Source organism: Manacus vitellinus, unplaced genomic scaffold (assembly GCF_001715985.3).
Source record: "Manacus vitellinus isolate BGI_N305 unplaced genomic scaffold, ASM171598v3 scaffold_37_pilon, whole genome shotgun sequence".
NCBI classification, from domain to species: domain Eukaryota; kingdom Metazoa; phylum Chordata; class Aves; order Passeriformes; family Pipridae; genus Manacus; species Manacus vitellinus.
In genome coordinates, this window is record NW_021940517.1 from 7,837,173 (window position 1) to 7,851,421 (window position 14,249).

Genomic DNA, 14,249 nt, shown 5'->3' on the forward strand with positions numbered 1-14,249 from the left:
GCCAAAGCAGCACAAAATATAATAATCACAAAGACATTTCCTGGTTTAGATGGATTGGAGGAAAAGATGTTTTTTTAAATGCTGATTCATGGATCAAGCTGGCATTCAAATTAAAAAAAACAAACCACAACGAACCCAAAACCAAACAACAAATCAGACGATGCCATTCTCTTTCAGAGTCAGTATTTTGATGGTGTTCTTGAATAAAGTAATATATTCATATGTGATCCAAAGCTGTTGCAATCATATTTGAACTGCAGATCTTCCAAGTGTGCCTTGCTCTCTTCCCCTTCAAATTAGTAATTAGTAATTTCATTCAAGGAACTGCTAAATAAGGCCCAATGATACTAGAGAAAGCTGTCCTGTTTTCTACTAAGGAATTACGCTTCTACATATTAACCTCTTCAAACACATTAGAGATATCTGCTAAAATAAACATACAATTTATTGTACTCCATGTAGGTTTTTTTAACTTAGAAGCATGAAATCATCCTAATAGATACGAATTTTTTTACCTACTGAAAGTTATTAATGAATGAAAGAAACAAACAAGTCCAACACACTCACAACTATTTGAAGAAAAATTTAAGAGAAAAAAGGGAGTTCAAAAGAATTACATTCGTCTCTTCAGAGTAATAATTCTGGAATTTTGCAAATGCAGCTCTTGTAACTAGTGATGCTCAAAACCACTGTGAAATGTTTCAGTCTCAGGACATCAGACACTAACCGTAATTGGAAACAGAAAGCAAGCTGTTTGCAATACTGTAATAAGCTGTGGCAATTTTGTTATTTTAGATGGGAATGTAAATGATGAGCCACAAATGCGAGTTGCTACAAAGCCTCTGAGAATAAAGCTGCATGCCCTATATTCCCCTCCCATGCTGTTCCAGTTAAAGTCACACATGCGGAAGGACAAATGAAAATGTTACCATGGTGATCAGAGCAGTTACCAAATCATGTACACTGTAGGAAGGATTCCCTAAAGAATATCATTAAGCATTTTGTTGCTCCCTTTTAACAAATATTTTCAGAAAGGCAGACTTATTTCACTGTCAATAAAACAGCTACCCGGTTAGCTAAAGCCTATTTCTCTACCCCCAAAATGAAAACACACCATGCATTAAGAAATATTCTTGTTAAAAGTTAGAAATGGGAACCTTCAGCTGAAAACTTTGAAATAGGAACCAAGGATCAACCAACCCAAGATAAGACCTGTTCAAGACATTTGAATGTTCTTCAGCATAGGTACTGTGAAGCAGCTCTATGCCTATCAAACTACTGATGTCTTAAGCTGCCAAACTAAAAAACAGATCCTTAAATGAAAGACATCCCAAAAGCCTATTGGTTAAAAGGAATGTTGTTATATCATTTTTTTTACAAGAATATAGCAAGGTGGTTCTGTGTCAGATGCGAGGTGAGTTCTACCAGCAGCAGAACCACAGTTCCAAAGCCACATGTCTCGTGTGACCAGACTGGTACCTGAATGCAGTTGGGTGCAGCACATTATCCAAGTTGGTAGGCAAAGAAAACAAAACCTGTACAATGCAGTCATCTTGTATTTCATTGCAAAAAACCAGTACAACAGACATTGATGGAAACTGCTAAAAATAAGCCGGACAAGGTACATGCACTTCGGGGAAACGCACATGACTTTGTTCACCAAACTGCCCTTTTTTAGCATCTACACTGAATGTTTAAGTACATCCCAAGGCCCTCAGTTCCTCAGCTGGTCTTTGCCTTGCAGGTATTTAAGATGCTTATGGAATACAACTTCGTGCAGAGGAAGGAAGGAAGCATGATCCATTACAGGGGGCTGTTCAGAGTCTCAAGTCAGTTGAACTAGTGCAGTTGTCCAACAAAATTGTCAGTCAGCCCCAGACATAAGGCAGAAGACACATTGTAAATAAGAAGTACTGCAATGAGTGAACTGTCCTAATACATCAGATCAGAGAGGAGCTTTCAATTATTATTCAAGAAGAATAAAAAAACCCCATCTGTAATGTAACAGTTGCTTCCATCAGATGCCTTGTGTGAGTTTAATTTTATTTATTGAAGAAGGCAATCATATTCCACACCTCATTCTTTTCCTCTCACTGCACTTTCAACAAAGTCAAAACAAAAAAATCTCCCTGAACCTCTATAAATTACTTGCTGACAACTGAACTAATCTGCAGCTACAAAATATACCAACATAGTGGCTGTCAATGGCACAGTGGTCTTGCTGCATATTCTAGAACAACATTCATTTACCATTACTCTCCATCCCCATGAAGTCTTACTCTCGTGGCCAAAAGCATGTAGAGAGTTGCTCAGAAAATATAATCCCCCTCCCTGTGCTGTTCAGGGCAGTTTTACACCCTCCACTAAGACCCTCAGGAACAGTTATATTACAGTTCAGTTTACTTTCTAAAATAATTTAAATTATTATAATTCAAAATAAGATACAAGCAGATGTGTTTTTCTACAGTTTTATTGATTCAATCCTGGTGTGTAACTATACATCTTCATTCTGCTTGTAGTTACAATGTTGCTTTACTAAGATTCTTTTTATAGTCAAGTTTCTTACAGTCTTCAGAAAACATCACTTACTGTGTAAGATTAATCATTCCACACATTGTAAATTACTGGGATCTTTTCCTAAATAGTGCTACTTGAGGCAGAGGTCACACTACTCTCTTTAGATAGAAATTTGTAAAGGCAAGTGAATTAAATTCACCTTCCAAGGAAAATAAGAATGTTAAAAATAGCTTTGAGAATTGGTATGACTCATTTAGGTCTCAGAAAAATCTATGACTGGCAAAGATATCTACAATTTGATACTGTACTCGATACTTTCATTAAGACCAAAAGAATATTTATGAAGAACTGAAACTAAACTTGTACATTGTTCTCAAAAATAAGTATCACCTTGAGTTTTTTAGGATTTTTTTTAATTTTAGGTTTTTTTAGCAGAAAATGCACTACCTTTGAAAAATATTATAGTTATAAGGTAAGTATAGATATCTGAAGAAAAAAATGCTACAAGCATGCAACACTGATACCAAATTTTAGCAGGAGACATTTTTAATTGAAAACAGACTCAAAGGATAGTACAAAAGAGTTTCTTCTCCCTAAAGGGATTTTCAGATGCAGGCACAGGAATAATAAGGGGATCTTCTCCAATGTGCGCATCACAATATGCCAATAAATCTGCTGCAGCCTTGGACACCTAATAGAAGAGAAGAGAGAACTACTGTAACATGTAATTCTGAACCAATCTCCATTGCATAAATATTTTTCATAAAAACAAATATAATGGGAGCTATCATAAAATAGGGACTAGATTGCTTTATCCTCTATGTTATTAGAGACCACAACTCTCCATTTGCTCTTACTAGGCCTAGTAATCCTTACGTAAATTTTATCTAACATAGAGACATAAAATGGTATCAATTTATATGATTCATGTTCAGCTGTTCCTCTCCATCAGAAGGAGGTCAAGAGCACATACTCGTTAAAACATGTATATGCTAACCATCCATAAACAATATGGATTCTCCTTGAAGTGTCTGTTTCTGTAGAGGCACCTGCTTCAGCTCTTATTCCTAGTCATTCATTGTAGGGTTTTCCACAAACACTTTCTACCCTTTGCTCCTCTGGATGCAAAACAAACAAAAAGTTCTTTAGGCACATGACCATGGGATTAAAAAGAAATAATAAATCAAGAACACAACTTGAACATAGTGCGTCATAGCTGTCATTTAAGCTAAATACTGTTCTTTTCGATGAAGTAAGACCAATTATCTTCTGCTTAGTAAGTTACTTTATTCATACAATGCATTAAAACTTGAGCATTACCTTAATATTTTTATATTTCTAAAATAAACAATTCTCAAGTCTCTAAATTCAAGGCATTGGTTTATGCTTACTGAAAAGTCATACAAAAATGCAGCAGTGTGTTGGCCTACAAGATATTTTGCATTAAATGAAAAAAATGAAATATTAAACTTTGTAACCTTTGCAGCTTTGTGCCATATGAATATCTGTGACATTAGGCCACTGTGATTCATTTATTTTTTCAAGTATTTAGAATGCATACACAAAATATTTTTGTTCTGCTCGGTCAGCAAGATATTCACAGCTATCTGTATCTCTTTGCTTTGATGAATTAATGTGTTTTCAATAGTCTGAGAAAATGAAATCTGAAGTCTTTACAAAAAAGTCTTTTCTCTGAGCAACATGACAGCTTCTCCTGAGCCAAACACTGAGGTCAGCATGTTTGCTTAATTATAGTGAAGAGGAAAAACAAATTAGATTTCTGGTATTTTTCAAGCAGATGTGTCATCAATGTTAGCTTTAAGCTTCCCCACACCCTACTTGCTTTGACATGAGCCCGGCCAGTCGTAGGCTTCAGATGAGACCTATGAAGTCAACAGGTATTGAATCCGAATTCACATAAAATTTAAATTAACTCCTGGAAGAAAATAACATACTTTTAACTTCTTAAATATCCACTAAAACATATCTTTATAGAATGTTTAAACCCACAAAGTACCTGTGTTTTGGCATCCCAGTATAGACTACCCTCCTAGTGGAAGAGGCAAGGGTGTTTAAGTTATTTAAAATTAGTTTGTCTTTGAGTTGTCCTGTAAGTCAAAAGGGTGGGCAGAGACACTTCACATGAACAACAGACTGCTGGGCACACACAAAGCAGAAAACAAAGCACAAAACTGAGCAAATCAGAAGAGATATTCAGAAGGACAAATTCTTCTCAAGAAAGAAGCAGGTAAAACACTTATGTGTGGAAAATTAAAAAGTACAAAGGATTGTAATCACTTTCAGACATACTTCAATTAGCTACTTGCTAAGCAATGACAAAAGAATGAGGCTTAGGGTACGAGGGCATTGTCTAGAACAGAGAGACAGATCTGTAATCAACAAACAGAAAACTTACGAATCCTATCATATTTCCAAGTTTCATTTAAATTTACTTGTGAATTTTTAAAAAGATTATTCAAAGAAAGGCACAGTGTAGACAGAGTATGAAATTCCTATCAAACCCCTAAAAGATCAAATGACAGAAACATACTTTTCTTTGCTAACTATGTACGCTGTACCTCAGTAAAATATAAACTAGCATAGAATTTATCCACTGAAGAGGAGTTTAGCACATTTCCAGTAATGTTAGGAGGAATGTATCACCACAGCATTTTGGAAAAGTATTTGCAAGTAATGATAACCATCAGTACATTCATAATTATTTAACATTCAGTTTTTCACTTTTCTATTGTCCTTCAAGCTTATCTAAGCTTGTCTCAAATTAAGAGAGGACTATGCTCTAATTAATTAGTTGGTCCTGAACTCTTACATTCAAACTGAGCAAATCAAACTCAGCGCCACAGGTGCCCACAAAAAGCTCAATGACATCTTCACTGCAATGTCATAATAAACATTAGTGCCATAAAACCTAATGTAGAGCTTGTCTGATTCTCTGGGTCCCAGAGACAGGGTTTATTAAAGATGTCTAGCACATTTCACCTTCAATTAAGCTAATGAGTAAATTATTTTATTCATGAAACCAACAGTCTTTTTAAGCAAACTGAGCCTACAGAAGCAGAGAACCAACTCTGGACTTCAAGAGACCAACTTTCCCACAATGATCTTGTTTGTTCCATGCACAGATAAGCAACATCAGCCCAAGTATATTGCTTTTCTTTCAATGGAATAGAAGTACAATTTCAATCATCATTCTTAGAAGGGATAAGCCCAGTAATATAATTTCCTGTTTCTCTACATTTTACTGTGCTTTGATATCATGTAACAATGATTTTCACTAGCAAAAGCTCACCATACATTTTTGTGTCTAACTTGTCCTTGGTAGCAATGCCATAAAGCAGAGCAACACTTTCTTCAACGTCAGAGTGTTTAAATTCCAATTTAGTTTGCTTTTAAACAAACCATAGTACAGTTTAGTAAAAAAACAAACCTGCAACAAGAAACTGAGGAACACAATCACATTTCAGCACATTGTCACAAACTAAACCTGCACGAGGCCATATATTTTCATCCTTTAAGCAAACAGAAAGTTTGGGGAGGAGATATCCTCCCACTGGGATTACAGCAGTTATAAAAGTGAATTACGGCCATGTCTTCACTAAAAGTGGAGTCACTCAGGCTTGCACAGCGGAATAATGACCACTCACTACAGGGAGTTAAATTAGCTGATCACAATCCAGGAGCAATGAAAACACGGGTTCCTGCGGCTGTGAGCAGTGTTGGCAAAGTCAGAACTGTGGCCAAAAAAAGAGCAAAATACAACGTTGCCTCCAGCAAGTTTTCTGCTCAGTGTCATTATTCGGAACAACAGCGGCGGAAGGCCCCTGCATTGAGCGTGGCATTAAGGCTCCAGCAGAGACGCTGCTTTAGCACACGTCAGCAGGCAGAGATGCCTCATGGCCAGGGCTACACCCTGCTAGTGTACAAAATAATGGGCTGATCAGACTATTTATGTCATGGAAGGAGTTAAATGGAGGCTGCTCCATCAGAGCTTTTTACTCACCTTTAGGGTTATTTGTAGCTGAATGCTGCTGAACAGTTTCAGAATTGCTTATATTAAGAATTAAAATAAATGCATGTAACTTGAATATTCAAATGAAACTATCACATTTATCATGTCAACTCTCCTACGCAATACAGCTTGGTCTGCAGATTCAAAGTAATTTACACACATTGCAGAAGTGGCTAAAGAAAAAAAAATCAGACTTCAGTTTGATTGATGAATTCTTTTAAAGTGTATGGATAGAAGGGATTGAGTATATAGGGATCACACTGATCTAACATTTTATACAATTACTTTTAGCCTCTCTAGTGAAAAATACATCTTGTTGTCAAACTACCAAAAGGAAACAAAAAAATCCAACAAAATATTCAACCCCGATGCTTTGAAGAATTAGCCTCAGGAGGACTGTGAAATTTGACCATTATATTTCAGAATAACAGCGGTGATAAGAAAGCCAAAGTTAGAACATAATCCTGTTAGCTGCACTAATAATTATAAGCTTCAATGACAGGGCAAAATGCTGCAATTACTATGTCATCTGTCTTGTCATGGATTGTGACTAATTACCATCCTTACTATGACACCCACTCTGCTTATCCTTTACATCTAAAACAAAGAGATTCACACACATTTATTGGCAATTCCACCGTTTATCTCCCAATACTATTCAGGACCAGTTAGGAATACTTCCTGTCTTCTAAGGAAAAAGAAAATGGAATAATAATTGATATACCAAGTTTCTTAAATGTCAGAGCACTCTTTCTTGCTTTTCTGCTTGCAAAGAGAAGATTAAATAGTGCTTTATTTTGAGGACAACTCTGATGAACATCAAGATTATCTTTGCTTTCTCAGCTTTACTGCTAGATCTTTAGAAGACACATTCTTCTACTAGTCATGAGGCCACTTCATCTGATTTCACTTGATGTTTCCTAGCTTGGAATATGCATTTCCTGCTTTGAACTTACTTCTCCATTATAACTCTAGCTGTTCTTTTGGCAGGTAAGTAAGGCAGGTTCAATTTACAATCCTTCTGGGATTCCTACAGTTTACAAAAAGAACCACAGTAATACTCCTTCCAGCTACCAATCAATACACCAATAACTTCATCCTCCGCTTTTAAGTTGTCCTGTTTCTTTCACACCTTAACAGTGAGTTGTCTTTGTGGAACCTCAGAACACAGCTTGCTCAGAACACAGCTTGCTGTTCTGACTGGTTAAAGGACTTGATTTTTAAATCAGCTGAAAAAGCCAGAACACAGCGGGGAATGTGCAACTATCATTATACTTTTAACTACAAGATTTTAATTGAGCAGACCCAACTCTTGCTGCTTACAGCAGCTACTGTCCATGGAAAACAAAGTGCCTCTGTAGTAGAAAAATGAGCTAGAACTTCTGATTTCCCTGGCCAATAATGCAGGCACCTTTTTAATGTTCGCGATGTGGTCTTGCCTATTATGGGAATAACTCTTTGGCTACAGCTATTTGAAAACAGTATTTAATTAAATTATTTGGAAAGCAGTGATCTTTTGTTAAATGTCTAACTAGTTTAATCAGATGCAAAACACCAAAAAAAAGAAAGGAAATTCATTTCTCTGCCCTTTACAGTGATGATCTGAGAACTCAAAATCTCCTGTTGAAACCACTGGAAAGTCTCTTAATAAAATCTGGCTATGCCGAAACACACACTTAGCTGATTCAAGGTTAAAAAGCAAAACAAAGATCTTGAAAAAATAAAAATCCTATCAACCTCTTCTCACAATCCTTCATATGCTTGTTCAAAGAAATTCTAGAAATCAAGACATTTTGAAAGGTTATATTCAGTTTATGTTAGTATAGGAACCCTCAGAATTCTGAAACATGTCAGATTTTGTGTGGTGCGTGTTTGGTCCCAAGTTGTCTTGAAAGGTGAAGTCATTGCACTTTCAAGCTATCTTGTTATTTAGGTCTGCCACACTTGCTAATAACTGTGTTCTTTTTAATTAAGCTGACTGTAAAAATAGCCTATGTCTTTCTTGCATATGTAATTAATAATGTTATATATCTAACTAATGAACCTATCTGCTAACTGAGCTAATGACATGGTTAGTGACAGTTACCACTGAATATATAGACAATCTACAATCTATATAGACAATCTACAATCTATATAGACAATCTATATAGACAAGTTTAAGACAATCTACTAAGTATCAACAATTTCAAATTCCAATAAACTGGGTCATATTTTTCCAACCCTTTCCTCTGCCAGTCCTGCACACCCATTCCTTCTGGTCACTTCTGTTCATGCAGCTGCAATATGACCTGAGTGAGGGGACGGTTTAACCGCATTGAACACGGAAAAGATAGAACTTCCCTTACCCCAGAAAATAGAAACACCTGTCCCTGTGAACAGATTATGGAATGAATTTGTAAGATACAAGATAGAAACTACACTTTTACAAATTCAGTGATCTTACAAGACATTGCTAAAAACTGCCACAAAATAGAGAGATTGAAATTTCTATTTTCATATAACCAAGATTGACCACTCACGTGACTGTACTAATATTTCTTAATTAGAAACACTATGTTTCCAGTTAGTGAGTTTGTGATCTGATACTATTTTAAAAATCATAATTATATGCTATTGTCCCCATGCTCACTACTACTGAGTTAGTAATCTCAGTTACAAACAGTTACAGTTTGTAACAACTCAGGTACAGTTGTTTGCAGAAAATCGGATAATTTAAATGTATTCCTTTTCAGAGACTGTCAGACTAGAAACTGTTCTTACTTGGAGAGACTGGATTTTTTAATGCAAATAATTATTCTCTATTTTCAGAGGCAAATAGCAAAAGAAATGAGCATTATTTTCTTAAAACTTTCTATGATATTATTAGGTTTTAGGTGCTTGATTTATTCACAAAATTTTAGTCTAGTGGAAGGCACAGTGACAGGCAAGAATAATCCACAGACTATGCTGGTTTAAAATGTTGAGAATCTCTGTTTAATAGTGTCTTTAATAAAAATATTTAATCCACATATATTTAGAGGTGTGATAAAATGAAATCTTCACATACAACAAGTTATCAAGTGTGAAAAATCATAACCGCACACTGCAATCATACAAATTTTTTTGTGCAATGACGTCTGCGCTAAAACAAAACAAATCAGAGCAATTCATCTTGTCTCATCACTGTTCAAAAGCATTGCAATATCTTAAAGACTTATTCCAGGTCTTAAAGGAGAGAAACTGAGAAACCTGAGCTGCTACAGGTGACAAGGAAGAGCACCCCTGCATCTGCCAGATGATTTTAAGTATTTCACAAAATAGAACTTTTGACAGATGTAAAAGACACTCACACAGGAGCAAACTATAAGCCAGGCTTTGGAAATCCCTTCATTAGAACCCACCAGGTAGTGGCTCATTTACAGTAGTTAGCAGGAGTAGTTAGTAGTTAGTTATTTACAGTAGTTAGTAGGAGTCAGTGACTCATTTACAGTACTGCATATTGATTTATAGTTCAACAAGGATTTTTGATTTCAGCTGGTTGAGTCTTTCTACAATATTAAAGAGACACTGTAACACAAGCTAGTCAGTGAATTCAAAATATCAACAATAAGTCTAAGTTTACCTTCATTCTATCCATGTATGCTTCCATTTTTAATTGCTCCACAGCTTTCCTGGCTTGAGATATATTGGTTGTACTGTTTGATACTAGTTCCTTCATTTTGTTTTTCCTAGAAGAGACAAAGTTGAAAACATTTAAAAGTACAGGTAGCAAATACAGCAATCACTGAGAAGACAGTTCTCTGAACCTTAATCAACCCTCACCCACCACATCAACACTGCCAGGCTGTAGGTCACAAATACAGACCAGACACCATTTATTTCTGTCCTCTTGCTCAACAGCACCTTATTGCATTACATATTTGCACTCTCTATCATCAGTACTCAAACTGAATCCTGCAAACAACATACAAACACAGAGCACAGGACCATTACTTCAGTGTAGAAATGGGTGCCCTGGTTTAGACTGCCAACTCAGAACAGCTGTTCACAAACAGACCTTGCAGCCATTGCACAGTTTGGCTCCATGCCCCAGTTACACCTTGTAACATCAAAACAGGTTCAGAAATATGCACAGTGGAAACGAATGTCACACCGCTCTCACTGAGCATCAAAGAGAAATTTTAAGATAGAGAACGAGTCAAAATTCTGACTATCAATATAAGGGGTTTAGAAATTAAGTAACAGATTAAGAAAAATAATGCAGTGGTTTCCAACTTTTTGCTTAGACATGCCTAGCAAATTTAAAGATGATTAAAACCTGGTACAGTACACTATGCAGGATAGGAATGCATTATTTTTTAAGAGATCTGCAGCTCTTGGGAAGGGATATCTAATTAAGGTATGACAGTGTTTGGTTTTCGTGCATTGCTACTCCCTGAGGGATTAAATCAACTCGTTATCACACAGTCCTCAGCACTGTTACCAGATTAGTCAACATGACCACATTCAGACCTTGAATAACTTACAATATATATGCCAAGGTGGTCTGTATGTTAAACCACCTTGTGCTGACACCACTACGTAGCACTGGTCCAGCACAAGTAACGGTTCCTATTTCAAAGCCATTGGAAGTTAGACTAAAGCCGCATGGAAAGATGATAGGATCACAGATGACCTAGACAGGTCCTGGGCTAGTTATACTACCCAGTAAGATGAGGTGCTGAGGTTTCAATCAGCCAAAACACTCCCCTGTGGTCTTCACCACAAGTGCCACCTGAAGCAAGATTAGTCAAGCACCAAGCGTCAGAAACCAATACAAAGTTTGGCAATGCAAAGGACACGGGGTGTGAGAGGCAGATGGGACATGGGAGAAAAACACACAAAAGCATGCATTTTGTATTGCTGCCAGGAGAGTTTTTGGCTCAGGACTTTCAAAATGAATACTTCCGGCTTATTTCTAGATAAGAAGCAAACACCTAGAACCATACAAATTTCCCTTCTTGAACCTTGATAGCTTACCTGATCCAGACACTGGGGGATAAGATACAAACAGGAAATTAAGTAGGACACAGGAAATGCTCTTGTAAAAAAAATTGTATATACAGTGTCTTAACCCTGTTAGACTCAATAGAAGTACATAATCTAGAGCACAAAAAGAATGAAGGAATAACTTTTTAACTGCTTAGATTTCACAAAATACATGCTCCAAGACAAGGCAAAAAACATCTGTTTCTTCTCCTTTCTAAAAATCAGTAACCTGTGCTGTAAAACAGGATAGTGGAATACAAATGCATTGGTGAGCTGTGCTTAACACTCATTGGAAGAAACAAAAGAATCTTATTCTTTCAAGCCTAGTGTAAGTCTAGGCAGGGGAAACGATACCTTAAAATACATTAATTGTGCTAAATAAACAAGAGCTTTAACATTTGCCAAGACAAAGAACAGGTTTTTGGGGGTTTTTGTGTGTCATTTGAATGGAACAAAAGTTTCCCCCTTGTATGCTCCAATGAAATAAAACCGTGTCAGAACACAGCAGCTTCTTATTTTTTTGACTTTGTTTACAATCTTTTAACTCATATTCTTCACAAGGCACAGGACTGAACACATGTGGAGGAACTGGCTTTGCATAAGATGCTATGTACAGTACAAAAACCCACAACCAACCAACAGCCTCTGATCAATTTTCAGATGTGTTTTGACTTGCAGTGGAAAGTCAAACAGCAGAAAGGATATGAGACATTCACAAGAGGAGGAGGCTCTGAATTACAGCTCATCTCTGGACTTTTTGTTTGACAACTCCCTACCTTTTAAGCATTGACCTAGCCATAAAAATGAGAATAAACACATTTAGCTTTGTTTACAAAATGATACCCCCACAAGTATGAATCATTTAAATTTTGTTATCATCTCCACAGCTAAGCTCTAATGATCATAAAGCCAAAAACAGTCAAAGCTAAATCAATTAACAGAGCCCTTTCTACACTTGCCGCAGCCCACGTCCAGAGGCAAATTGGAAATTTAATATTGAATAAGAAATGTAAATTAAACTGAATTAAGCAACTGAAACTGCTTGAACAGTCCAGAGAATTCCAGATCTCCCAAGCTTTTCTGGCAGTTCATTCATTCAAATCATGCTTAAATATTTAACTACCATATTTCTGGAAGAGCTTCGCATCCATTTAAGTATCTAATCTCTACTTTTCATACACACTGCTCTTGTTCAAGAACTTTTTGTAAGTGATTTCCCCTGTTTCACATTTCACCTACCAAGCTACATATACCTCTACTTTCTCTAACTCTCTGCAAATACAGTACATATCTGTGCATCAGTTACATATGATGTGTCTTTTTTGCAGACAAAACTTTGGATGACACCTGGTTCTGCTCTCCTTAGCACCTATGATATTCTCTAATAACCTGAAGCTTAACATTCTTCAATGAAATAAAATATTTGCTTAGAAATAAAGCTCTAGAGAGAAAGACATTTTAATAACAAATCAGGCTGTGCTAAAGGTCATTTTTGCAGACAAAGCTTTGGATGACATCTGATTCTGTTCTCCTTAGGACCTATGATATTCTTTAATAACCTTAAGCTTAATATTCTTTAACGAAATAAAATTCTTACTTAGAAATAAAGCTCCGGAGAGAAAAGAAATTTCAATAACAAGAGAATCTATTACACACCCATCTCCTGGAATGTGAGGAAGCCTCCTCCTTAAAACACCCTCTTGTAGGACCTGTTTCCTCTGAAGTGTTTCCTCTGAGGCTGCAGCCTGACAGTTCTTAATCTTTCTCTTAAGACGTCTCCTCAGAAACACTTCAAGTATTCTCAAGGCCTTTAGTCCCACAGGAAGGCACATCTAGCTTTATATGGTACCTGAGGGGCAGTCTGCAGGATCACAGAATGGTTTGTGTTGGAAGGCACCTTTAAAGGTCATCTAGTCCAAGGCCCCTGCAATGAGCAGTAGCAACTTCTACTACAGCAAGTTGCTCAGGGCATCCAACCAGATCTTGAATGTTTCCAGGGATGGGGCATCCACCACCTCTCTGGGCAGCCTGTTACAGTGCTTCGCCGCACAGGATACAATTTTTTTCCCATCTATCTAGTCTATATCAACCCTCTTTTAGTTTAAAATCGTTTCCCTTTGCCCTATCGCAACAGGCCCTGCTAAAAAGTCTGTCCCATCTTTCTTACAAGCCCCTTTCAATTACTGAAAGGCTGCAATAAGGTCTCCCTGGAGAGTTTGCTTCTCCAGGCTGAACAATTCCAACTCTTTCAGACATTCCTCGTAGGAGAGGTACTCCAGCCCCTTGATATGTGTCTGGTCCTCCTCTGCACTCACTCTGATGTTCCATCCTGTGCTACGGACCCGAGAGCTGGTGGGGTAGCAGCTGGGAGCTGCAGCACTGCAGGTGGGGTATCAACAGAGTGGAGTGGAGGGGCAGAATCACCTCCCTTGCCCTGCTGGCCACACTGCTCTTGATACTCAAAAGGAATAACTTCTCCCCATTTTAAAATTATCTAAACTCCCTTGAACCAGAAATTACTCAGCTGGGTTTGCTAATGTTCATTCCTGGCTGTGTTTCCAGCAGCCCCCCATTAAGTTAGATCAATACAAACACACAGAGGTCCTGAAAATCACTGTAGTTACAGTAACTATGTTAATGATCAGACTACATGCAGTCTACGTGTCACTGATGCACACCAGTGGACCTAGAT

General features: G+C 37.0%; 1 protein-coding gene across 1 annotated transcript; it reads right to left on the reverse strand.

Annotated features, from left to right (window-relative positions):
• Positions 1-2,362: 2,362 nt before the first annotated feature.
• Positions 2,363-10,256, reverse strand: GNG4 (G protein subunit gamma 4). The gene is made up of 2 exons (XM_018077373.1): positions 10,152-10,256; positions 2,363-3,208 (listed from the first exon to the last, which is right to left on the reverse strand). The coding sequence occupies exons 1-2, from the start codon at positions 10,245-10,247 to the stop codon at positions 3,080-3,082; spliced, it is 225 nt and encodes a 74-aa protein (XP_017932862.1). The 5' UTR covers positions 10,248-10,256; the 3' UTR covers positions 2,363-3,079.
• Positions 10,257-14,249: the final 3,993 nt, after the last annotated feature.

Bases quoted from the DNA above. Each gene is read 5' to 3' on its own strand.
- GNG4 (XM_018077373.1), bottom strand. From the start codon at position 10,247: ATGAAGGAACTAGTATCAAACAGTACAACCAATATATCTCAAGCCAGG. The intron at 3,209-10,151 runs GTAAACTTAGAC...CTCTTCTATTAG, and splicing joins CATACATGGATAGAATGAAG to GTGTCCAAGGCTGCAGCAGA.